At 42.9% G+C, this 27,210-nt stretch overlaps 1 protein-coding gene across 1 annotated transcript in view; it reads right to left on the bottom strand.

Annotated features, from left to right (window-relative positions):
• The window catches only part of LOC138794189 (uncharacterized), a 316,322-nt gene that overhangs the window by 174,692 nt on the left and 114,420 nt on the right, over positions 1-27,210 (bottom strand). The window contains exons 49-56 of the mRNA XM_069972965.1: positions 26,635-26,792; positions 21,973-22,072; positions 20,201-20,249; positions 17,574-17,638; positions 16,975-17,137; positions 10,863-10,990; positions 7,301-7,471; positions 5,745-5,873 (exon numbers count right to left, since the gene is read on the bottom strand). Of these exons, the coding sequence (XP_069829066.1) occupies positions 5,745-5,873; positions 7,301-7,471; positions 10,863-10,990; positions 16,975-17,137; positions 17,574-17,638; positions 20,201-20,249; positions 21,973-22,072; positions 26,635-26,792 (963 nt within the window). The remainder of the gene's footprint in view (positions 1-5,744; positions 5,874-7,300; positions 7,472-10,862; positions 10,991-16,974; positions 17,138-17,573; positions 17,639-20,200; positions 20,250-21,972; positions 22,073-26,634; positions 26,793-27,210) is intronic.

Here is a 27,210-nt window from a genome sequence, read left to right as displayed (position 1 = left end):
ATTACCAGAGAAATGCACCCCAATATTGATTGCCCCATTTCTGCAGTTTATAGAAATACCCCATATGTGGCCCTATTGCGCTATTTGACGCAACCACAAGCCTCAGATATAAGGGAGCGCCTAGTGAATTTCAATGGCTCCGTTATTTTTGGTCATTTTTGACTGTACCACTTCAGGTTGGCAGAGGCTCTGGGGTGCCAAAACCTAAAAAACACCCCTAAAGGGACACCATTTAGAAAACTACACCCCTCAAGGAATGTAACAAGGGGTGCGGTGAGCATCTGGACCCCACAGGTGCTTCACAGATTTTCCAAACAATATGGCTTGAAAAAAGACTAAAGTATTTTTTACACTAAAATGTTGTTCTAGCCTTCAATTTTTCATTTTCACAAAGGGATAAAAGGAAAAAAAAAACACAAAACATGTAGCGCAGTTTCTCCCGAGTACGGAAATACCCCACATGTGGACATAAAGTGCCAAGCGGGCGCAGGACGAGCCTCCAAAGGGAAGGAGCGCCAATTGGCTTTTGGAAGCTGGATTTCACTGGAATGGATTTCAAGGGCCATGTCGCATTTACAGAGCCCTCGTGCTGCCAAGACACTGGAAACCCCCCACAAGTGACCCCATTCTGGAAACTACACCCCTCAAGGAATCTAACAAGGGGTGCAGTGAGCATATGGACCCCACTGGTGACGGGCACAAATGTGGAAAAATGTGACGTGAAAGTGAAAATTTTCATTTTTTCACTTTCATGGCACAAATGTGCCCGTCATCCAGGGGTCCATATCCTCACTGCACCCCTTGTTAGATTCCTTGAGGGGTGTAGTTTCCAGAATGGGGTCACTTGTGGGGGGTTTACAGTGTTTTGGCAGCACAAGGGCTCTGTAAATGCGACATGGCGTTCATCATCCATTCTAGCCAAATCCAACCTCTAAAATCCAAATGGCGCTCCTTCCCTTCGGAGGCTTGCCCTGCACCCACATGGCGCTTTATGTCCACATGTGGGGTATTTACGGACTCGGGGGAAATTGCTCTACACATTTTGTGTGTTTTTTTCTCTTTTAACCCCTTGTGAAAATGATAAATTCAAGGCTAGACCAACATTATAGTGTAAAAAATTTAATATTTCATTTTCACGCCACATTGTTCCACATTTGTGCCCGTCACCAGTGGGGTCCATATACTGACTACACCCCTTGTTACATTCCTTGAGGGGTGTAGTTTCCATAATAGGGTCACTTGTGGGGGGTTTAACTGTCTTGGCAACACAGGGGCCTTTTGAATGCAACATGGCCCCTCGAAATCCATTCCATCCAAATCCAGCCTTCAAAAACCAAATGGCGCACCTTCCCTTTGGAGGCTTACCCTGCACCCGCATGGCGCTTTATGTCCACATGTGGGGTATTTCCGTACTCAGGGGAAATTGCTCTACACATTGTGTTTTTTTTTATCTTTTAACCCCTTGTGAAAATGAAAAAATCAAGACAAGATCAATGATTTAGAGTAAAAATTTTAAAAAAATTACACTAAATGTTGGTCTAGCCTTGATTTTTTTCCATTTCCACAAGGGGTTAAAAAAGAAAATGAACACAAAACGTGTAGGGTAGTTTCCCCTGAGTACGAAAATACCCCACATGTGGACATAATTTGCCATATGGGCACAGGGCAAGTCACCAAAAGGACAGAGCGCCATTTAGAGGCTGGAATGGGGGATGGAGGCCATGTCGCAATTACAAAGCTCCTGTGCTGCCAGAACAGTAGAAACCCCCGACAAGTGACCCAATTCTGGAAACTACACCCCATAAGGAATCTAACAAGGGGTGCAGTGAGCATATGGACCCCACTAGTGATGGGCACATGTGTAGGACATGTGCCGTGAAAATAAAAAATACCATTTTTTTCATTTTCACGTCCCAAATGTGGCCGTCACCAGGGGGCCATATACCCGCTGCCCCACTTGTTAGATTCCTTATGGGGTGTAGTTTCCAGAATGGGGTCACTTGTGGGGGGTTTCTACTGTCCTGGCCGCACAGAGGCTTTGTAATTGCATCATGGTATCCTCTAATGGGAATGGCGGCCATACCTATTTAGCTGGGGAAAAGGGACAATTCTAATTTATTTGGGGGTATTAGGCCAATTATTAGTTTATAAGGTTGGAAAATGACAGGTGTCCATCAAATTCAACCTGTGTTGATCCAGAGGAAGGCAAAAACCCCTCGTGAGGCAGACGACAGTAGCCTCATCACAGGGGAAAAATTCCTTCCCGACTCCATATTGGCGATCAGAATAATCCCTGGATCAACGTGACCCCTGACATAGGAATAAGGGACAGAATTTAGATAATGTAGAACCCCAGTGACGTGTGGTGCGCCTTGGAGCGATCCAGTATGCAGAGGCCGGGGGGATCAGGACAGGTGTCACACTGGTAAATGGTGTCCTTCCTGATCCCCCTGTTACGCCACACTCTGCACTTCTTCTGGGGTCTCCTGTTCTCCAGTGTGGGGGACGTCACCTGGAAAATGTTGTCCTGGTGCGATACGGGGTCCTTCATATCCAGAAGCGCTGGGTCCGCTCCATGGCTGCTAAATATTAGGGCTCTATTACTGCTTCTGATATGTTCGGATCGTGCCGCAAGCTACAGTAGCTCGGGCAGCGAGGGACCGGAAGAGGGGGTGCTGGTATAAAGGTTATCCCCGTACAGGTGGTGACCTTTATCCAGCAGTGGGAAGATCAGTTCCCGGACGATCTTCCCACTTGTTCCGAGGATGGGGGGGGGGGCATCTGGCGGCTGGATTCGAGTGTCCCTTCCTTCATACACTCTAAGGGTACGTGCACACTGCGGAATCGCGAAGGATAACCCTTTGTGCATTCCGCAGTTGGCACCCGCCGGCGGACTGATGCAGGCGCACGTCTCCGTCCGTGTCGTAGACTCCATTCTATGCACGGGCGGATTCCGCTCTCTGTCCAACGTGTTGATGGAATGACGGATGATGGAATCCGCCCATGCATAGGATAGAGTCTATGACACAGGCGGAGACGCGCCCCTGCATCAGTCCGCCGGCGGGTGCCAGCTGCGGAATGCACAAAGGGTTATCCTTCGCCATTCCGCAGTGTGCACGTACCCTAAATCTGTAAGTGTACCCTGAGGTACTCTCACAGAGTTTGTAGAATTTCACGCCATACCGTGATCTCTTATTGGGACGGTACTGGCGGAAAAGACGTGTCTGGGGGGCAGCGTACGCTACGTTACTCCCAGACACGTCACTGGATGATGAGGAGGATGAGGATGAATGGAGGAAAGAAGGATCCCCCCAATTCATCCTCACTGGCTGTTTCGGTGTCGGAGGCAATAATAACGTATGCGTCCGATACCGAAAACACCCTGGGGGCCATCTTTATATGGGGATTGGTATATGGGGTATGTAGTGGTGTAGTGTAAAACTTTATTCAATGTAGTGTGGTGTAATGTAGTGTTTTTTTACGTGTTTTTTACAGTAAGTATACAAAAAAAACCTACGCCAAAAATGGTGTTGCTGATGAATGCCGCACTTATGTTCGGCACTTATCAGCAGACCGTGGCAGTAGGATATAAAAAAAAAACACCCTACGCCAAAAAGGAGGAGTTGCTGATTAGCAGCGCACTTTCGTGCGATGCTGATCAACACTCAGCGGCGATAGGGTGCGGAAAATAGAAAAAAAAAAATTGGGAAAAAAAATTTTTTTTTTACTACATTCTGAACATCCCTGTAGTGGCTGATACGTGTATTACACTTATCAGCCGCTAGGGGGCAGCAGAGCGCAAGATCCGAAAATAGACGACGCTGGAGCCGGAAAAATACGAAAATAGACGACGCTGGAGCCGGAAAGAGACGATCGGGACTCACGGAAGAAGCCGAAGTCCCGACAAGAGGAAGTGGACGCCGGGAACCCGGGACAGGTGAGTAATGTACAAATACCTGCTCCGGACCCCTAGCTACCTAGCTGAGGGGTCCGGAGCAGGTATTTATTACTTGTGGGGACTTTGATCGCCGTGAACGGCCGGCCGGCTGGCCGGCCGTTCACGGCGATCGGGACGGTGGTACCGTGACCACCATTACTTTTTACAGTAATGGCGGTCGGTGCCGTCCTCGGACAGCACCGACCGCCATTTTTTTTCCGGGTCATCGGGCCACTGATGGCCCGGAAAGGTTCCGATCGCCGCTATGGGCTTATCAGCCAATAGCGGCGATCATCGGCATGGGGGGGGTTAACAACCCTCCATGCCGACAGGGAGAGATGGCCTGCTATGTATTATAGCAGGCTATCTCCCCCGATCGGGACCCGGCCGGCCGCGGCGCCCGTTTAAAGGGATGACGTACCGGCACGTCATGGGTCCTTAAGTGACAGTGATCCATGACGTGCCGGTACGTCATGGGTCCTTAAGAGGTTAAAGTGTCACTGTTGTTAATTTTTTTTTTTTGCAGAAATCAATAATACAAGCGATTTTAAGAAACCTTGTAATTGGGTTTATTAAGCAAATATACCATTATCTGCATCTAAAAAAGACTTTTCCCAGGTCCCCCCCCCTCCTCTTCTTTCTGTCATCCACTGCTCAGAATCAGGAAATCTCGACTCTTTTACATCAGCCGAATCCTATCTGTGCTATAAAGAGTGGAGGGGGAGGAGGGAGATTAGTCTGCAGCAGAGAGCAGAGAACAAAGGTTTACACAGCAGGGAGCCGCTGAAAGCCCCTATTCAGAGGTCAGAGAGGTAAGTGCTGAGGAGATAGCCTGGTGATGTAGCTGTAAATTAACTCTTTGTTGTCCTGTTTTGGTGCCTCATCTCCCTCCACCCCTCCCCTCTTTATAGAGAACAATGAAGACAGGGGGAGAGCTTCAAACTGCTTTTTCATGATAAAAATGCATTTTTCGGGTAATAAACCGAATTACAAAGTTACTTAAAATGGCCTGTACTATTGATTTCTGCAAAAAAAATTTTTTACGACAGTGACACTTTAAATAAAAAAATAAAGATCCGTTTGGTTCCTATTTTTTATAATGTAAGTCAAAGGGAAACAGATCAAAACAAATGGCATACAACAGCATCCATTTTTGCATCCATTTACTTTCACAGAGTGGATACATGAGACGGATAGCAAAAACGTGGTGTGAACTAGGCCTAATGCACCATGGAAAGTACGTAGAAGAGCAGGGACTTCAGTCTGTCACTGGACTCCCTGCTCTTGTAGGTACTGAGCAGTGATGCATACAGTACTGTAGACACTGCCACTCACTTAAACCTTGATGAGCCATGTAAAAAGCTTCCAGCTTGGGAAAAGTACTAACACCTAGTGAGCAACAATGCATGCAGTGACTGTATTGAGCGGTGATGCATATAGTGATGTATGCATCACTGCCAACCTGTGCTTGTTTGAGGCAATGCGTGCCGGTACACTAATGTAATACAATGTCATGCTGGTGAAATGCGCTACATCTGTACAGATTGTTGTCATGGAAAGTGTGAAGGGGATAAATATAAGATTTAATGACTTAAACCTAAGCGAATGTAAAGTGACCCATTCAGCTCTATATATTACAGCACATTTATGTAAAAAGTTTCTCTATGATTATTTTTTTATACTTTATATAATAAACTGTAATGTGGCTTAAAGCATAGCATATGACTGTTCAATATAAAAAGTGAATCTGTTTCAGACCAACCATCATTAGTATTTTCATTAGTATAAGCACAGAACAGATTTTTACCTCACTGTGTACTGTGTGAACAAACGCCTCGGAGGCCACACTTTGCCCTTGACTAACGGCGTAAGAGGAAAGTGTGTCATGCCATCTGACAAAACTTCTCGTATCAGTGTCAATATGATAGTCCCAGACCTGCAGCAAAAATGAATACGGGTTGTCAGCAACAAACGTTCGATTGGGATTAAATATTTATGCTCCTGAGTAGTGATGACAGGTCCTGACACTTATTCGCAGGCACATCATTTCAACATGATCACTCCTTGCCAAAAGAGAACCAGTGCCAAGCTGTATTGTCTCTTCAAGAAGATGATGCTTGTCTGCTACCGAAGGAGGCCCATTAACTCTTACGTTACTTTAACCATACAAGGCACACATATACACTGGTACAAACAGTTGCCTTTAAATATAACAGATGGAACATGGCAAACAGTGTCAACATGATTCATGGGTGTATATTTCCTCCATGGAACTGATGAATGGGGGATATACACCCCTGAATGTGTCCAGTCTCTTCCATTACCTTGATACTGATCCTACAGGTCTGAAGGGAGCCTCTTTGTCTACAACTCATGGCTGAAGCCACTTAGGATTCTATTACACGGGCTGATGACAGCCTGATCAATACTGTAAACGAGCGCTTATCTGCTAAATTGGTGCTCATTTACTGGGCCTATTAAATGGCCTGATAATCGTTTAGCAAGGGCTGCATGGACATCGTTAGCGATGTCTGTGCAAACTTTGCCCAAACAGATTATATTACCTGTCCATGTTCCCGGTCTCCTCCTGCGCTCTGCTTCCTCCCCGGTTCCGCAAGCTGCAGCTTCAGAGCAGCCCATCTGAGCTGACAGGCTGCTCAGCCAATCGCAGTGGTCCCGGCCAGTGATTGGCTGAGCAGCTCCTGCTCTTAAAACTGCAGTGCGCAAGACCGTGTAGGAAGCAGAGCACAGGAGGAGACAGAGAACATGGATGGGTAATATAAACTGTTCGTTAAATTGTAAGCCGTACATCGCTATTACAAACAGCGATACACAGTCGCCGGCCGATGATTTTAGGTCAAGGCCTAAAGAACGCTGAACGCTCTCTCTATTACACAGAACAATAATTGGCTGAATTAGGGCCCTTACACACACACTACCCCTTTTCAGGAGTGACAAATATTTGCTATACCACTGAGGTAAGAAACCAACTACAGGTCCAACCATACTTGGGGTAATACAATAGATGCAATTTTTTTTTCCTACCAATTGCATTATATACAATGTGGCAAACTTTTCTTTTTACTAGCGCTCTGGAATCAAAGGCGCTATTTAGAATAATAAAAATAAATAAATATATATATATATATATATATATATATATATATATATATATATATACAGTATATCCCCAACAGAAGTCAAAAGCACATGCAAATGGAAGCCTATGGACACAAGCTTCGGATATATATGTATATATATATATATATATATATATATATACAGTATATATATATATATATATATATTCATTTATTTATTTTTATTTATTTATTTATTTATTTTTTGTTGCTTTTTCTTTACTTCTCCTTCTGCAGGAAATGTTGTATGGCTCCTGAAAGTCCGTTTCCACCAGTGGCTGAACGAACTTCTTTCCTTAGAATCCAACCATCCTCCAAAAGACCAAATGCAAGAGAATATGAAATACTTCTTTATATCTTCAGTCAGCATATCAGGAACTTGCTGTACCAAAGCCTACAATACAATACATGGATTACAGCATAAAGGCAATTATATCATATTTAGCTTAAAACCTGAGAAATTCAGCATAATCATATATACCAATAGTAATAAATAACACATGTAATACCAGACACAGCAGGGGAATTATTACTGTGTGGGTAGCGAAAAACTAGGCATAATTACTGTGTGGGGCCTGAAAGGGGCATTATGATGATTTACCGCCACTGAGAAGATTGATATTCCAGTGTGTGGGTTCTATAATTGTGTACAGTGGAAAAGATGGCACGATTACTTGTGCACAGCAACTAAATATGAGGCACAACATTAACTGTTTTTTTGCCACTATTATTTCTGAGTGCATTATTTGGCCCTAATGTGGCACCGTCTGTAATGCATATGTGGGAAGTACAGTAGTAATGACAGCAATATATCTGAGGCACAGGAGTTATAAAGAAGTAAGGTGGAAAGATATTCTTCCAGAATATGAATCACCAGAGCAGGTGCTATAAAGCCAATGGTGGGAGATTTTAGCTTTAAGGCCTCTAAAATCACAACTACCATTACAGATTATAAAAAAGGATTAAACAGAACAGTCGGTGTCAGAGAAGATTATTCCAGCCAGTACTGCAGTACCGATCAGATGATCTCCATTTCTGTTGAATTAGGATCCGTGTGCACCGGTATCCCAAATTACCACTCCACACAAAGGAGCATGCAGCAGGAGCTGCACTCTCTTTATTGTGTGAATGGGCATGTCTGTGCGGCTGCTATTCAATGAATAGCGGCCACACAAAACTGACATGTCAGTTTTTCATGTGGCCGGTTGGAATCCTGGCCAGAGTGTATAGTACGTGCATACACTCCGGCCGGGATTCCATTCATGCACACAGAACGTATATTCTGCATAAATCACGGCCGTTGTTGCAAATTGCAGCAACGGCTGTGATTTATGCAAAAGATACATTGTGTGAACATGGCCTAACTCTGCTTTATGTAGATTTGCTGTATATGTAAAATGATATATAATACAGAATATTCACTTCAATGGGAGTTGAGATAAAATAGCCTGGTGCAGGAACCAAACCATGAATGTAGTCAGCTCTGGTCACTGTGTATATAATAACCCTATCAATCATAAACTCATCTTTTAGGCTGCATTCACACGTCCAGTAAAATTGTCTGTGGTCATGGATCCACGAACCATTCAAGTAAATGAAGCCATTCACACAATCCATGCCGCGATCCGCACTGCGAAAATATAGGACATGTCCTAGTGCGGATGGCAGTATGGATTCCCCCTGCCGCCTGGCAGCAGAGATGACAGGAGTGCAGAAGACAGAAGCGCAGAAGACAGGAGCGCAGATGACAAATACTCAGCTACTCCCCCTGTGTCGGTGAACATGTGAGCCAGCCAGCAAGGAGGGAGTAGGCGAGTAGTTGTCTTCTGCGCTCCTGTCATCTCTGCTGCAACTTTAGAGGATCCGTGCCACGATCCTCCTCAGTCATCGCGGCACGGATCGCTGCATGGATCGTCTGAATGAGGCCTTATCCTAAGAATGGGCTATCGATTGTTAAGTCCAGGAAAACTTAACTTCACTCTTAAGTGACACAAGGAGATGTAGACTTTGTGGCGGGAGGAATCCTAGATTGTAGCTCCCAAATGGTTACAGATTGGCAGTGACTACACTTTCTCAGCATGATTCGCCCAGGAAAACAGCAAAGAGTCATCACCGGGGAACAGTCAGATGGCAACAAGAGTCTAGAATTCTTAAGCAATCTGGAGGTCGGGGGCAGCACCACAAATGCTAGAAACGTTATCCAAAGAACATGGCAGAAATGTACTCAGGAATATCCAAGAGTCTGGTCCAGGAGTAGTGCCATAAGTACTACATGTAGTACAATGAAAGAACATAGAATTAGTTAGAACCAGAAGCAGTCCTACATATACAAGACACGGTATATGGCACAGAAGGGTAATCAGGAAACAAGGCCAAGGTCAGGAACAATAGCTAATCAAATAGCAACCCAAATGTACAAAGAACTAGAATAAAAGAGGCTTGATCACCAGCCAAAGTGTGGAAGGACAATGTCCCGTTAAACACTGGGCCTGATGCCATCTTTCCTGGCAACCGGATACTTGGCACTTTGTGAGATCTATGGCCCAGACTGTGGCAGAAATTAGGCACCAGACAGGGAGGAGAAGAAGCGTCCTGTTGACTAAAATGTTTTCGAACCCTATGAGATTTTATGTGCATTACATTTTGAAGGAAAAAAAAAACACTTTCTGAAAAGACTTTTAGGGTTACGAGATCTTGATTGCTCCCCTAGAGCATTATAAATGGCTGGCAATGGTTACGCTGCATTAATAATAAATATACAATGTTTCTACAGCAAATTTTACCTTATTATGTGAAATACTGTATTTAGGACATCTTCAATCATTATCTAAATTGTAATATCAAATACATTGCAGTCTACTTACTTAAAACGATGAATAACATTGATGATTGTACTTTATCCAAAAGAAATAGAGCTTTTACAGTGAAAAATGGCAGTAATATTGAGATTGCCTGAGTATGAATGGGTGCTTTTGGCCTAAGAAGATGTAGTGGTAGGAAATCTTATGTCCTTTGTAGAATAATTCTTCTCGCATTTATGAGAAGTACATTAATTGGCAGCTAAATGAACCATCTGTGCTGGGAAGAACAAAGGCAGCATGCTAATATGGAAGAGAAACTCATAGTGTAATAATGGTACTGCCTCAGGATTTTTCTTACATTACCTTGTGCAGAGGAAATTGATGTTAAAGAAACATACTAGACACTTTTCTCGGTATACATTTTACATTCACAAATGGCGTTGAACTGCAAAAGTACAACACACATACATCACATCTTGAAATGTGATTAAACTCTAAATGGCAGATATGCATTTCTATATAGGAACGCTGTAATAAGCTCTGTATGGCCTTAAAGGAGAAGTCCGGGCAGACCTCTTTTTTTCACAAGTGTCAGGGAGGGTGAGGATAAAAGAAACAATATGCTCTTACTCTACCTCCCCAAGTCCAGCTCTGGTGGTCGCATACCGCTGCCTAAGTCCCCGGCCTCTTTCTGCAGTGGGGACCTAATTTGTGACGTGTCAGGTCCATTCAGACAGTCAGTGGCCATAGCGGGTTCCCGCTTCAGCAGCTGACTGTCCGAAGTTCAGCAGAACAACGTGCTCCAATGATGGAGAACAGAAAAAACAATCTATATGTGAACCTAGCCTCATTTGGGGCATCCTCCCACAAGCTCTTTTTCAGGTATTTCACAACTAAAAAAGCCCAAGACTAATGTCCCTGGTATAATAAATGTTTTACAAATCATAAACAGCTGTCTGGATGATAGGTATACATGTGAAATACCTCAGAGATCCTGCAGAACGTCTGCAGCACACTTGCTTCACAAAGGAAGACATCTCTATGTGTCTTACTCCTCCCATTCTCAGGTTGGTAGAATATTTTGTGATCTCTGAGAAACTGCAAGCTGGGTTCTAAAATACAAGAGAAAAAAAAATATGAGAATATATATTTCTTTCAGATAGGCAATGGTAATACTTAAAGTGACACTGTCACCCCCTTTTGTGCATTCTGACATCTCTACACAGGGGTAATGGGTAAATTTAGCAGTTTTCACACCTTCTTTTATATCATACGTCATGGTGCTTGTTTAAGTAAAAAGTAATCTTTTATGAACTGCAGATTGAACGGCAGTAGCGCCACATAGCCCCGCCCACAACACCACCGTTGGCCCCACCCCCTTGGTGGCCATTGGTGGGCCGACCTAGAGGGGGGGCCTAGACCTTTAGGCCAGCCTGTTCCAATGGTTGGTGAGGGGGCGGGTTAGGGTTAATGTTGTGAGGCCCCGCCCACTTAATACAATCTGCAGTTGATAAAAGATTACTTTTTACTTGAACGTATGATATAAAATAAATTGTGAAAACCGCTAAATTTACCCATTACACCTGTGTAGAGATGTCAGAATGCCCAAAGGGGGTGACAGTGTCACTTTAAGTTATTTCAGTCATTGTAAATATAGATCATTGTTATATAAATCATTGAAAGAAGTAATAATTTGGCTCATAACAAACCTGGAAAGGTGGCTATTAGGGATGGTCCGAACCGAGTTCGGTTCGGGTTCGTACGAACCCGTACTCTCGGAAATGATTCCCGCTGTCTGGCCGCTCCGTGGCTGTATCCCAGTTTTCCAGGCGGTCCTCCCGCTGTATCCACCCTCTCCACGAAGCAGGAATCTGATGCCGAGCGTTCGGGTTCATACGAACCCGAACCTCGCCAGTTTCGGACCATCCGTAGTGGCTATCTGAATCCGATACAATACCTGGTGACACTCAGTTTCCTATTGGCTGTGGCCATCATATTCTCAGACATAAATACAGGTGATAGAATGAAGTATACATAGAAATGTGTCCTTTCTTACATTTCTTGTTAGTCCAAGATATCCCAATATGAATGGAACAAGATGAATTAAAGGGGATACCCAGCGCTACAAAAACATGACCCCTTATCCCTCTCTCTTGTCTCCAGATTGGGTGGGGTTTCAAACTCGGTTCCATTGAAGTAAATGGAGCTTAATTGCAAACCACACCTGAACTGGAGACAAGAGAGGGGGGAAAGTGGCCATGTTTTTGTAGCGCTAGATAACCCCTATAACTATGAACATTTGGTTTAACATTAATCTACTGTCCCTAAACAGCACCTGCTGCTTTTACTCCGTCTGCTCTTTCTGTAGGATTGCTCATACCAAGGCAGCATGCTGTAAACACAATCAGTCTCCTTAAATGTCTCAAGAAAGGTATATATGTACATAATAGGGACATGGTGATGTAGGCTGGAGAGGCTGGTCAGAGATGATGACATGTTGTGCTGACTAGGAAAGAAGGTACACCTTTTATTTTTAACCTATTGTTAGTGATGAAACACATAAAAGCCCCCTGAACCTATTACTTTCAGTATCTATCAATAATAAAACAATATTGAATACATGCGGCGGAAGAAATTGGATGCAGCTTTAGGGAGTCCTGGAAAACACGGATTCAGCCTATGGCCTATGGCTGTATCTGTGTTTTCCAGGCGGCCTTAAGGCTGCAACCAACTTCTTTAGCCAACAAATGGCACACGCTCATGTCTAAAAAGTTATATTTCTTCATATATCTGCAATTTCATTTAAGGCAGTTTCATTTAAAGGGAATCTGTCAGCTGATATTTGCGTCCCAAACTGCTGACACTGTTAGATAGCTGTTAGGTCAGAGAGACACAAGGTATCTTTCATAAATCTGTCTTTGATTCCAGAATGTATAAAATGCTTTTATTATATAGCAAGAAGAGCCAAAGAGGCGTTTCTGAGCTCAGCATGTAACACCTCCTTACTCCCGCCTCCCTTACCTGACCCTGCTTGGGATTCAGCTTCCAGGTGGCAATTAAGCAGGGAGAGAGGAAAGAAGAGGAGACCGTCCAGCTTGCAGATATTCAGGAACGTGGGAAAGCCTCTTTGACTCCTTTTACCAGAGAATAAAAGCCTTTCTCTACATCCCGGAAGCACAGACAGATATAGGAAAGGTACCATGTATCTCCTTGTCCTAACAGCTATCTAACAGTGTCAGCACTTTGGAACAGGAATTACTTGAACATGATTCCCTTTAAATATAATTTTTTTGAGTACCCCTTTAAGGAAAGACGTATATAGATCTAGTTTTAAGTCGCTGTGTTTTTGTGAATCTACAACTCCTTAAGTGCTGAATAATACTCTCTCGGAATATGCTGAGAGTTGTCATTTCAGAAGAACTAAAGAGCCACAGGTTAAAAACTATCTACACTATGTAGTTGGCTGCTCTGATTGTAAACATGTTGTCTGAGTTTTTATTTTTCATAGAAACTTGTCCGTGGCCACATTTTCAATTGAAAATAATTTATTTTGAATATGCTTAACAATATCTCATCAAAAACCCTGCGCTGCACAAAGATCAGGTTGTCAATATGATGTACAGCCCGCAACGAGCTCCGTAATGTAAGCTAAATTGCCTGAGTCACGAGCAATGATAGTGTAATTTTACAGAAAATTGGAAATCAATTCCTGTCATTGCAGCATAAAACTCCTTTATCAGGGTTCCAGTTCACCAATGTAATGCAGCCAGAGAGAGGTTTAAGATGGCAATCGTACCAATTTTACTCAATAAAAGGAAATCATGTTTTAGAGCTGGTGAAAATTCGGATCTAGTACATTTTTTCTTGGATTAAGTTGCTCCCTCTTGTCAACAATGAAAAATAAAGGATTGTCTAAATTGGCCCTCTGCATTCAGACCGGCTTAGCCAGATCTTCAAAAGGTCATATCACAACATTGGTGACAATTGGTATTTGTATTAAAGTAGCAAACTATTATACCAATGATAAATGAGACCCTAAAAAGGCACAAAAAAGAACATTCTGACAAAATGAATTATTTTCCATAAATGTAGCACATAGCCACCCCCAAAGTGCCAATACAGCGTTGTAGAGGTCCTCATGCCGCGTCCGTTTCGGGAGTTGGAGTTTCTCCTGGTGGTAAAACTACCTTTATTGCTGTGGCGGGGAGTCAATCTGGCATGTCCTAGAGCATCCGTGCCCTAGACCTGCAGCGCCTCTCACCTGTCTCTCTTCACTTTCAGGATGCCCCTGAGGCGCCGCGGCCTAGGGAACAGATGTTCTAGGCCATGCCAGATTGACTTGCCACCCCGCCGCAGCAATAAAAGTAGTTTTTCCTACAAAAAACCCGACCACTGAAACAGAGACAGCGTTATATCAGCAGTTTGGGGGTGGCTACATACACACAGGATCTGGCACCCCTGACAATTATCTGCTCTTTACAGCCACAGCCTCAGAAATAAACACAATGGGGAACATTTACCAAGGCTACGGCTGGGGCGATTTGGGGGGGGGGGGGGGGGTGATTGTCTGGGCATGGTGTCAAGGTGGCCTTCACCCACGCCTCATTTATCATGATTTAAACCCAATCGAAAACCAGGCGTAAATCATGATTCAAATCTTCAATTTCTGGTGCAGGTTTGGTACACCGGGTGCAGAGTCAAGCGCTTGGCTGGCCTGATTCACTAAGAGGCGTGTGCCTCTTAGTAAATTCGGCCGGTGGAAAGGGGATGGGGCCTAATTTAAGACCGGCCTATGAGTAGGCCAGTCTTGATAAATCCCCCATGTATGGAGCCAGAAGCCTTCTCTAGAGTATGTAGTGGTGGCGTTGGGTTATTGCAAAGCAACTCCCCTTCACTTTAGTCCCATACTTAATCCCTCTTTTGCATGATTGACTTTCAGAGCTTAGCTTCCCCTATGTTGTTGGTCCAGCACTGAATATACTTTCAGCAGGAGATGGATGGGTAGGGGTGCGAGGAGGTAGGCAATGGTGCAGCAGCTCAGCACTTCAGCCCTGCCTCCTGGAAACTTGTGTCTGCCAAACAAAGTTGAAGTTTCAAGCATACCCAGGAGCAAGTGCTGAACATTGATATTTCTATTTACTATTATCAATCCAACTCTTCTGTAGCTAATACTAAGAATATTTACTGACAGTATCCCTCTAAGCACCAGGGGGGGGGGGGGGAGAAACACTTCATTGAGCTATTGGAATTTCATGTATAGCACATAAAGTTCAACCTTTAGTGCTAAAGGCCTCTCCTCTCTCCCAATTTACTAATGACATAATGCTTACTACGGCAGATGTGAACTCCCCGGGACTTAAAGAATTCCAAGATTTTAACCCTTTAACCCCTATACAGGAACATGGACTCCTCTGCGGGGGATCCCTAAATCAATATCCTCAGATCTGTTTTCATTTCGAACAGCTGATGTTTCCAAAGCATGAAAGTAAACCAAAGGAGTAGTAGTCAGACAGTGTTCTCTCATGACAGTGTCAGGAGGTCAGGACAGGCTGGGTTAGAAAACAAGCAGTGTCAGACACTGGACAGACAGGGCCACTTAACACGTTTGCACTTCACAGGAACTGAGAAACTTCATTGCGGCAAGGAAGGCTGGAAGGTTGATCAATAACCAAGCTGGGAGTTGGGGCTCTAGGTAGTGACAGGACACTAGCTGGAGAAGAGATTTGGTGCACACTAGTCCTTTAAAGATACAGTATGTCTATATGGCTTATTTTTCATTTGAATTCTAAAGTGTAATCTGCATTAGGTTATGCATAAAAAAACATGGATGTCCATTACCTCCGTCATTTCAAAGGGAACCTGTCATCACGGACGCAGGCACAGAGCCCCCGGTGCAGCCCCCGGATACTTACCCTTTCTGGCGAGTCCCGCTCCTGGAGCTGGTGCCGGGATGAAGATATCAGCGCCCGAAACCGTGCGCGTGCTGCAGAGATGAGTCCGATGCCCATAGAGAATGACGGCTTCAGGCGCAAATTTCTTTGTCCTGGGACCAGCTCCAGGAGTGGGACTCGCCGGAAAGAGTAATTCCCTATAATAGAAAATAGACAGTCCAGACTTACTTCCTAAGTTTTAGGGTCAGTTCACACTGAGGAATCGGTGACGAAATTCCGAGCAGACTCCGTTTGGAATTCCACCTGCCTCAGCGCCCCAATTTAAAGTATAGGGTGCCTATGCTCTCGGCTCAAAGAATTGACATGTTGATTCTTTGAGCGGAGAGCTGCAGAGCAGAGGCGCCCTATACTTTACATTCAGGTACTGAGGCAGGTGGAATTCCAAGCAGAGTCTGCAACGGGGATTCCGCACTGAATTTTTGCACAGAATCCTCAGTGTGAACTGACCCTTAGACTGAAGGTTTTTTAGTTGCCCCTGCTATTTACTGGCTCATGTTCCCAGGTCATTGGCTTCTGCCACTCTGTTCCAAGGGCTTCTGCCACTCTGGTCTTCCTTAGGTATGTACATATAATACAGGTTAAAGATCTGGTTGGTTAATGCAGACTCCAGGCACACATCAACCAATGCTGTCCCCTGTGGTAAGTGTGTGCGATCTGCTGGGTCTGCTCAGCAAGTCAGGGGCTGCAACTAAAAGAAGTACGGGCCCGAGACGGTCTATGGGCCGTGTCTTTTGGTTGTGTACCCTTGTATTTCTAATTTTTTAGCTGTCTAGCTATCCCAACCAAAGGTTTTTGGTAAGTATTCTCAGCCATTTTTCCCTTCCATTTAGTTCATTTTTATGCTGTTTTATTGCATTTTGAGATGTTTTTGCTATATGCTATAACACAATTTTTGAGCCATTGCTTTTAGGATGGAAATGGCTTATAAACACGTAAAAAAAATTCCGAAAGGACCTTGCACTTAATTTAATGGCTGTACAATTACGACTAAAAAATTTTTTATGAATGGGAATTACCAGTACCACACAACTCAATATTTAAAGAGATTTAGTTTGCTTTTTGAAACACCAGATTTTTAGATGCCTTAGGAGAATTGATGAATTAATTCTGTAAAAATATATGACAAGAAGAATAAACCTAATTACCTAAGTATGTCTCGGTAAGTTGGAGTAAGAGCAACTGACGGTCTTCTGCATGGGTTTTCATCCACATTTTCAGAGGTAACTTCCAATCTATATCATCACTTGTCATCGCCAGGATACCCACATAGCACAGAACTGAAGGACTTACATTAGCTAAGGTTTCAAGCTAAAAAATAAAGTGTAAAAGGTATCTTTAGCAAAACTATTGATCTTGTTGGATCTTGACTGTGCATTTTTCATGTGACCACAGTGCCACCTGCTGGTCAGTCTCAAATTTAAAAGTGTTCAAATCACAGTATTAAATTTAGCATCAACTAAAACAAGTACTAAACAAACAAATGTACAATTATACTGTAACATCAAGCCAAGATTTTTTATAAATCTTACTTTATATCCTCTAATTGATATGCCTGAAATTTAACCAAGTAAGGCTGAATTGATAACATTTTCTATGGTATAACTCCTCCAAAAAACACATTACATGTGCAATTCTAAGATTTTATATCAAATGCATCAAATGACAATCAACATTTGCCAATAATAATAATAATTGTAATTGTTATATTAGATAAACAAAAACTTAAATAGATCAATCTGATTACCTCCCAGAAAACAAGAAGCGAGTCAGAGATTCGTATCCGCTCATTATTTGCCGAGATAAAAAATTCTGACAAAACAGAGCAGAAGTTTGTTAGCCTCATATAGATATCAATTTCCATTTGTAAAATCTGGAAATCCACAGCATTGCCCCAGCACATTCTCTTATCTGGTTTAATTGATGTTGCATTTTAACCAACTGGTTTTTATTATATGGGTGGGTTCACACTAAGGAATTCGCGCCTCTCCGCCCGTGTCATAGACACCATTCTATGCACGGGCGGATTCCGCATTCCGCCGAAAGAATTGACACGTCAATTCTTTAGGCAGAATGTGGAATCAGCCGGCCCATAGAATGGTGTCTATGGAGCCGGCAGAAAGGTGCGCGGGCATGCGCGCGTACAGCCGACGGAATTTCGCGGAATTTATCCACGAGAATTCCTCAGTGTGAACCCACCCTCAATCTGAGAAAACATGGGGGTGTACTATATTTTATTGGGGCTGCTTTCTCTCATGCCAGTTTAATGCAGTTTTACAAGCCAACACTAGGAGTGGATGTGCATATGTGAAAGCTCCATCATTAGGACAATCCATGTTGTTTTGTCTCTTACATAAAAACTGAAAAACATGAAAAAAAAATTGCACTAAAAAATGCAAGGAGTGGATTCAAATAAGAGACAAATAGAATCTGTCTTTTAGATTTTATAATTTAAATTAATTTAGCGGAAGTTATTTTATTAAAAAATCATTGGGCCGATGCTGAGAAGCATTCCACGTTCGCTGTCTGTGCTATTACACGCCCCGACTGTGAGCAGGTAAGAGCGGGGGGCACAAGAGGGGCTGGCCAGAAGAGTTGAAAGGCAACAATAAGCCGCCATTCTGCACATTGGCTGATTGTTACCTTTTAATATTATCTATTACACCATTTCCTTACAGCCGATAATCGGCCAAGTACAGCCGATAATCACTTTGTGTAATAGGCCCTTTAGGGTCCTTTTACACACACAGATATAACTGACAGATTTTTAAAGCCAAAGCCAGAAATGGATTTGACAGGAGGAAAAATCTCAGTCTTTCCTTTATGACCTGTTCTTTGTCTATACTCTGTTCCTGGCTTTGGCTTCAAAAATCTGTCAGATATATCTATGTGTGTAAAAGGACCCGCAAAAAAAACCCCCAAAACAAACTAAATAAAAAACGGAACAAAACCTGCATGTGTATAGGAACCCCGCACATAGCGGAACGTGTACTCAACTAATTTGGGTCTAATGATTATAATGAGTGTAAGTCGGTGTGTAGAGACTTGTTCTCAATTTGACAATAAACGCTCTAAACCTAATTAAATCCACTGCAATAAAAAGTTGTTACACAATTAAACCTGAAAAGTCCAAGTAAGGTGGGGGACTGCTGTATAAACAGTGTGTATGCACACCTTCCATATTCCCGCAGTAAAGTGGGTAGTAAGATGTAATTATCTTCTAATCTGCTTCTCTCGCTGACCAGAGTATAATTAGAATGTGTTGTAGTAGAAGATAATTAATTGCTATAATTACGCGCAGGTTCGCTGTACAGACATGCAGGATGTTTTATACATATTCATTACCATAAACTATTTTGGTGCGTAAACAACACATAAGATTACCGCGAAAGACTAAAAGAGTTCACCACTCAACATAATATGCTAATTACCTTCTGCTAAAAACGGTAGATAAATACAGAAGGAATTTTTATATCACATTTTTATTTTTCGGCGTGGCATTATATGTTTGGAATTATCTTTTTATTGAGACTGGCACTTTATTTTTTTCGGATAGAGAGCTGTAATCTACTGAATAGACCCAAAGTTACACTACAACATTCTGGCTGCCCGCAGTTACCACTACAAGGAGTTTTGGTGCTAACTCCATACTGTTTAAACTCAACAATAAAACAGTATGCAGTAAGGTCATGAGCTCCATCTAGTGGTGGAGGATAAGGATTTTTATTCAAACCCTCTAAAGAAACTCGATTTGATCTCTTGCTTTCTATAAGGTTTGTAATTCTTTATTTTATTATTTTTACAGCTCACAGCTTTTTTCCAATGCATCTTTGCAGTGTCCATACGCCTAGTCTGCTGCGCCATTCTATATAGCAAATAATTGTAAACCCTAATGTATACCACCTGATCAGAGGCCAAAATGACAAGGTTTTGGCCTCTGTTGGGTAATGAGGATCTATGGATATGTTTAATCACAATATGCAGAGAACCTTCCTGCCACATACGGTAAAACTGCCACTGCTAAAACAGTGTGAGAATATTCTTAGAGAGAACAGTGCTAATAACAACATGGAGTCAAAGCAAATGTACCAGCAGGTACATCGTTTTAAGATCTTTACATCAATAGACTGGCGATGGCGCAGGGATGCTGGGGATGGGTGGGCCTGCCTCCAGTGCTTTAGGCCAGGCCAGTAACCGGGAATAGACTGGCGGTGTGCGCAGGAACTGGGCCGCAGTTCAAAAAAAGGACCACACCACCAGCATCATTGCACCGGCGCCAGTCTACTGATGTAAAGATCTTAAAGCAGTGTATCTGCTGGTACATTCACTTTAAATTGTGTATATGTTATATTTAGAATATTTAGAATAACTCACCTTCTCCACAGAATAGGTTTTGTATAATCTCCATTTCGGAGCCATTTATCTGGTTGAATATAATGTAACAGGTTAACTTGCATGATTTAAATTATGTTTCCACAGTCCCTAGGATGGCTGTCATTTTAGCAGTCATTTTTACATAGTGGGAACACAGCCTTAAAGTGTTCATAGATCTTTTTTATCTTAGATACACATCATTTAGTATATAGGAGATGAAGTATACACATTACTGCAAAGGTGATATATAACATAATGGGGGAGATTTATCAAACTGGTGTAAAAGTAGAATTGTCTTAGTTGCCCCTAGCAACCAATCAGATTCCACTTTTAATTCATCACAGGTCCTTTGTAAAATGAAAGGTGGAATCTGATTGGTTGCTAGGGGCAACTTAGCTAATTCTACTTTTCCCCTAATGTTTCCAAATCCAAATAAATCACATTTTATTTTCTTCATAACTACTAGCATACAGCTTTTTTTTTTTAACCCATAGCTGCACCAGGACGTTACTGAACCGCGATCCCGGGTGCCGCATGTAGCCCGGGATCGCGGCTATTAGCGGGCACGGTCCGATCGCCGTGCCCGCTAATTAAGTACTTAGAAGCAGCTGTCAAAGTTGACAGCTGCTTCTAAATGCTTGCTAATCTCCATACCTGGTGGTCTAGTGGGGGGATCGCCCCCCTGCGGCGCGATTGCGGGGGGGGGGGCGATCCCCGCATCCATCCCGGGCCGGGGTCTGCGCCGTAATGGCGCTGATCCCGGCTCGGCATTCTATTGCTTTTGGCTGCAGCAGCCAAAAGCAATAGAACACCGATCTCATGGATTCATGCAGTATAACTATACTGCATGGATCTCTATGAGAGATCAGAGTGCATATACTAGAAGTCCCCCAGGGGGGCTTCTAGTATATGTGTAAAGTAAAAGAAAAATGTATTTTTAATAACACAAAATCCCCTCCCCTAATAAAAGTCTGAATCACCCCCCTTTCCCCATTTTATAAATAAAAATAAATAAATAAATTAATAAACAAACATGTTTGCTATCGCTGCATGCATAATCGCCCGAACTATTAATTAATCCCATTCCTGATCTCACATGGTAAACGGCGTCAGCGCAAAAAAATCCCAAAGTGCAAAATTACGCATTTTTGGTCGCATCAAATCCAGAATAATTGTAATAAAAAGCGATCAAAAAGTCATATATGCGCAATCAAGGTACTGATAGAAAGATCACATCATGGCGCAAAAAATGACACCTCACACAGACCCATAGACCAAAGGATAAAAGCGCTATAAGCCTGGGAATGGAGCGATTTTAAGGAACATATATTTTCTTTAAAAGGTTTTAATTTTTTACAAGCCATCAAATCAAATAAAAGTTATACATGTTACATATCGTTGTAATCGTAACAACTTAAGGAACATATATAACGAGTCAGTTTTACCCCAGGGCGAACGGAGTAAAAACAACCCCCCCCCCAAATAAAAAAAAAAAACATTTTTTTTTTTCAATTTCACCACACATATAATTTTTTTCTGGTTTCCCAGCACATTTTAGGCAAAAATTACATCTGCCAAAGCAAAGTACAATTAGTTGCGCAAAAAATAAGGGCTCACGTGGAGGTTAAAAAGCACCAAATATGATGGGAGATACTACAGAGGTAGTAGTGTGTAATACAACGGCATAACACCTCATTCAGGCACATGCTTTATTATCACCTATTAGCAGCAAAACAACATCGGCAACATGACATGATAGGTGTTATCCTCACCTCTCCATCCAAGTGCAGAATGTTCATTTGCTTATTATCGGTTACGGTATGAGGCTTACAGTGCATTCTTAGCAGCTGTGGTAACAGCCCATCATCCCAGCTGAAAAAGAAAAAATGGTGTTTGTTAGGTTTAACAGTATCATTATTTCTATAGCAGCAAGGAATGAAGATACTTTTGCACCATTTATCCATTGGTGTAATTATTAGGCGGCAAGAACCCGAAATTCTTTAAATAATCCTAGCATTTAAGATGTTATTTCTAGGAGCTTTGCAAAAGAAATACGGCAGAATATTATAAAAACGTGGAGCACATTATTATGACGGCATGGCACATGGGCGAAACTACATTTTATTATAGAACTGCTTTGAAAACTAAAATGTTGTCATATTCTGCATTATAATAGGAAACACAAAATTCAGCGTCATAACTAAAAATTATGATTGTATAAATGAAGCCTGTCCTTTTACTGCTTCTACAATATGCCCCCTTCCCTCTTTCTTCTTTACAAGCATACAATAAAAAAATTTAATATCCGATTTTAGACATCCATAAAGAATGACTAACTTTGTATAAATGTCATAAGCAAGGTTCTCAAGTAGGTTCACCCAACAGTAGGTGTAGCACCATGGACAGCGGTACTCAGTAACAACACTTCAGCAAAAATTGCTTTATCCCTCCAACAATGCCAGTTGTTCACTTTTATTCCAAGCTACTTAGATATGCTCACAAAGAAAAATACATAGGACATGATTATTTAACCTTCCTCAGGTACACACAAAAAGGCTATAAAGAAGATAAGAAACGAGGCGCCATAGGATAATTTAGTAAATGAAAAAGCAGATAAAAACAGTTTGAAATAAAACTGCTCACCTGGTGGTGTTGTGCTAAGACCACAACACCTCTGAGCGCTGTCAGTGTAGATAAGATGATGGCCGTGGCAGCCAGGCTCCGGTTGTCGATACCGCGATCCAAGCCAAGGATCCGGGAAAGGAGAAGGGCAAATACAGTGTTCGGTCCACAGATCTCTCAGAGGACCAGAAGAGCCAGGAAAAAAGGCGCACACCAGCTTCAGAATACGTGGTTTCAAAAGATGGATTTTAATAGTCTCATAGAGGCAACGCGTTTCGAGGTACCATGTACCCCTTTATCATTGTTCTCTGCAAAATGGTCTTCGGAGGTACAACAGGGAATGAAATGCCTCCTAGTAAATGTTTTATTACTTATAGAGCCATTATAAGCCTTTTATTTTTATGCCCCCAAAGACAAAAAATTCTTTGCCTTAGTCTTAGTCTTGTCTTAGTCCAATACATTCACTTAGGGTCCTATTAGATGACTGATGGCAGCCTGATCAATAATGTAAACGAGTGCGATCTGCTAGATCAACGTTCATTTACTGAGCCTATTACACAGCTTGATGATCGTTTGGCAAGGGCTGCGCAGACATCATTAGCGATGTCCGTGCAGCCCTTGCTCTAAACTGTTATACATTACCTCTCTACAGTTCCCGGTCTTCTCCTGCCCTCTGCTGGTTTCCCGGAGCCATCGTCCTGTAGCTTAAAAGCAGAGACCACTTTAAAGCTATAGGGCGATGGCTCCGGGAAGCGATGCGTGGTCGACGGCTGATGATTTTAGGTCTGAACCCAAATAATAACCAATAATGTTTGTCATCGGCTGATCGTTGTCTCTATTAAACAGAACGATAATCAGCCCAATATCTCCACACAGGAGATGCTGGAGAAGAGAAGAATCAGGACTGTTGTATTCCAACTACCTGAGCCTTTTGACATTAGAGAGGTAAGCTGCCACCAGAGGACAACAGCATCGGCATCCCTGCAGCGTTGTTGCCAGTCTATTCATGTAAAAAATAAAACAGCAATTTGCTGGTGGTACATTCCGATAAGTTCCATAAAACCCTACATAAGACTTTCTATTGTATAGACATTAGAGATGAGCGAAACGGGTTCGGGTCGAGTCCATCCGAACCTGAACGTTCGGTATTTGATTAGTTGGGGCTGCTGAAGTTGGATAAAGCTCTAAGGTTTTCTGGAAAACATGGATACAGCCATTGACTATATCCATGTTTTCCACATAGCCTTAGGGCTTTATCCAAGTTCAGCAGCCACCGCTAATCAAATGCCGAAAGTTCGGGTTCGGATGGACTCCAGCATGCTCGAGGTTCGCTCATCTCTAATAGACATATATTGTGCTTCTGTGCGCTTCTTATTTTGCCTAGTAGCACACAAAGTCCTCCCCCCTCCTTTTTAGCTCTGACAGAGGTGCAAATGGTGATCACTCCTGTACCCTCTGCAAGAGCGGCAAAGAAAGAAAGGTAGGTGAGTATGGTAAGGGGGAACCTGGCTACTAGGTATACTACCTACAAGAAGGGACCTAGATACCAAGGAGACTACCTACAGGAAGAACCTGGCAACTCGAGAGATCAACGACAGGGGGAACTAGCTACTGAGAATACTGCTTACAGGAGGGGACCTGGCTACTGGGGAGACTATCTACAGGGGGACCTGACTACTGGAGATACAACCTATGGGAGAAGGTGACTACTGGAGATGCTATTTACAAGGGGGCTTACTACTGGGAATACCATCTACAAGGGGGACCTGGCTAGTTGGGAGACTGCCTACAAGGGGTACTTGGCTAATAAAGGAAATGTCCTACAGAGAGTACCTGGCTACTGGGGAAAATTACATATCGGGGAGACCTGGCTAATAGAGGAAATTATATACAGGAGACCTACTTCATTAAGGAAACTACCTACAGGAGGCGTCTACCAAATGGGAAAACTAACTGCTACCTACCTAATGGGGATAGGGGCTACCACAGTGGGAGAGGGGCTACTTCTCCTCTCAACTCACTTACCTATCCACTTTACTGTGCGAGACATCTGGTCCTCTGAGAGATCTGTGGACCGAACACTGTATTTGCCCTTCAGGTACAGACAAAGATTCTGTTAGAAATGTATTCACCTAGTGGTGTGTACAGGTATAACACCCATAAACTTTTCTGGTCACTCACGGCCACTGTGTTGGGGGCTGCTGCCAGACTTTTCCTATCTGGTCATGTATTTCTAGGCCACGGGTTGGAATATCCATAGAATAGAAGAATAACTGGAGATCTACATTGCATGAGTAATCCATAACTAATCTCAAATTTTATTTCTATTCTGTGGAAGTTACTGAGAAAGAACAATTTTATGACTTTTGCATCCAAACAAAATATACATGTTTTTTTTTTTTTTTTTTTACCACTGAGACAAGTCAAGAGGTAGCCACTTCACATAGCCAGTTGAGCTAAAACCAGTATATAAGGATGCAATGTCAGAAAAAAAAAAACTTTTGAAATGTCTGAGAGAGAGTGTTCAGCCTGACTGTGCAGAAGAACGAGCTGGGAGAAACTCACACTCAGCACGTTCTCTCGGCTCTGTGTTATGTGACGAGCTGGACACATAAAGCAAGTCTATGGAGCTATCTTGTTCTAATAGACACAAAGTAGGGAGAGAGGCATGTGGCAGCGCAATTGTCTCCCCTCTCATTTTACTGACTGTTAAGGGTCTGAACACTCAAAAATATCAACATGTCAAACGTTTCTCTCCACGACAGGTACACTTTAAAGTGCATTTAAAAAAAACAATGAATTATAAAGACAGTTATAATGTCATTATAAAGTCAACCACAGTATGGGCTTGTAATCAAAGTTATGAGAATTGCGCAGTGTTTAAGCTAATTGGTTTTCTGAGCGCAAAGTATATGGAAATCCATACTTATCTCATATGAACTCCCTACTGGCACACTCATCTGTTATATAACTACATAACAAAATCTTTGTTTAACCAACCCAGTTATAAAATGTTATACACTTTACGCAAGCAGGGTATTTTTGCCTATAAAATACATGTGTCAGGTTAGGACTGATGGACACAAGACAAGTAAGGCCCTGCACTGGCACCTGCCCGCTGTCCCTGCCTGCTTACCAGAGGGTCAAGACCGAACAAACAAACACAATAAACTTGTTGTCTAGCCAGGTCAGAAACTAATGGTCAAAGCAGTAGAACATCAGAAGGTGGCGAGAAACGTCAGAAAGTCAAGCCAAAGTCAGAGAAACCAGAAAATATGGAACCAGGTAATGAACCATAGCTTAGTGACACCCAGGAATGAGGCTCTATCACAGGCATGAAGGATGATGAGGGGAGTAGTTTTATGGAGGCTGGAGTCCCAGCCCCAGGCGTAATTGGGGCAGAAACCTGAGCCCCCAACAGTACACAGAGCGGACTGGTGGTGCTGGCCGCCAGTCAGCATAACATCATACTGAACACCTATGCCGATCGGTAAGGCCCCAGCCGCGGTAAGTACAACAGACCACTTTGTCGGCATGCCCTTAACAACTGGCCGGTCATGATTGCCATCAGCGCGCTCCCCACAACCAGTCGTACACTCCGGCTCACACTGTGGCATAAACAGTAGCAAGAGGCCGGCTGTATGTTCCGAAAGGTTCTGGGAGCCAAGCGTGACAGCCAGCTCTTGACAATATAAAAGGAAAATATAACTCTAATGAAGTATTTACCCTCTTTGCTCTTTTCTATGTACAATAGTTAAAAAAAAAAGCTATTCCCCCCCACCACCACCACCAAATCAAGTCCAGATACTTACCCAGTACTTTTATTTCTGGACCCCAACAAGTGGCCAGGCTGAAGGGCTTTGGTGTAAACAGTATCCGTCTTAACAATCGTCCCCTGCATGGCGAGCGTTTCTATAAACATTTTGATGCATGTAGTCTTCCCGCAGCCAGCAGGCCCTGTCACTGCCATCTGGGTGTAACAGAAAAGATAATTATGAGCCATGTTTTCTATTCTTTAGTGTCCGTTTCATTCATCTGTCATACTGTATAATCTAGGTGCTACTAGTCCCACTTCCCGGCAATGGACGTTAATACATCTGTAGTGTGATAAAAAAGCGACAGTGTAACTGAAAAGCAAATTAATTAAACGACTTGGCTTAAGAACGTACGGCGGCTATTGGCATCAGACACGAGACTAAAGGTGTCACATATTAAAGGTTACCCAAGAGGCGGTGTAACGCTGGAAAATCTGGAGTTTTTGTTACTGTCACTGCAGCATGCCACAGTTTCTATTGCTTTCCTAGCTCAGGGATGGCTGTAACATGTCTGCTGAAAACGTCCATGGCATGCCAGGCATCTGTACTTCATGGATATGTAGCCTGCAGCTA

The sequence above is a fragment of the Dendropsophus ebraccatus genome, chromosome 5, assembly GCF_027789765.1.
Source record: "Dendropsophus ebraccatus isolate aDenEbr1 chromosome 5, aDenEbr1.pat, whole genome shotgun sequence".
Classification (NCBI taxonomy): Eukaryota; Metazoa; Chordata; class Amphibia; order Anura; family Hylidae; genus Dendropsophus; species Dendropsophus ebraccatus.
This window is presented reverse-complemented; position numbering and strand designations above follow the sequence as displayed.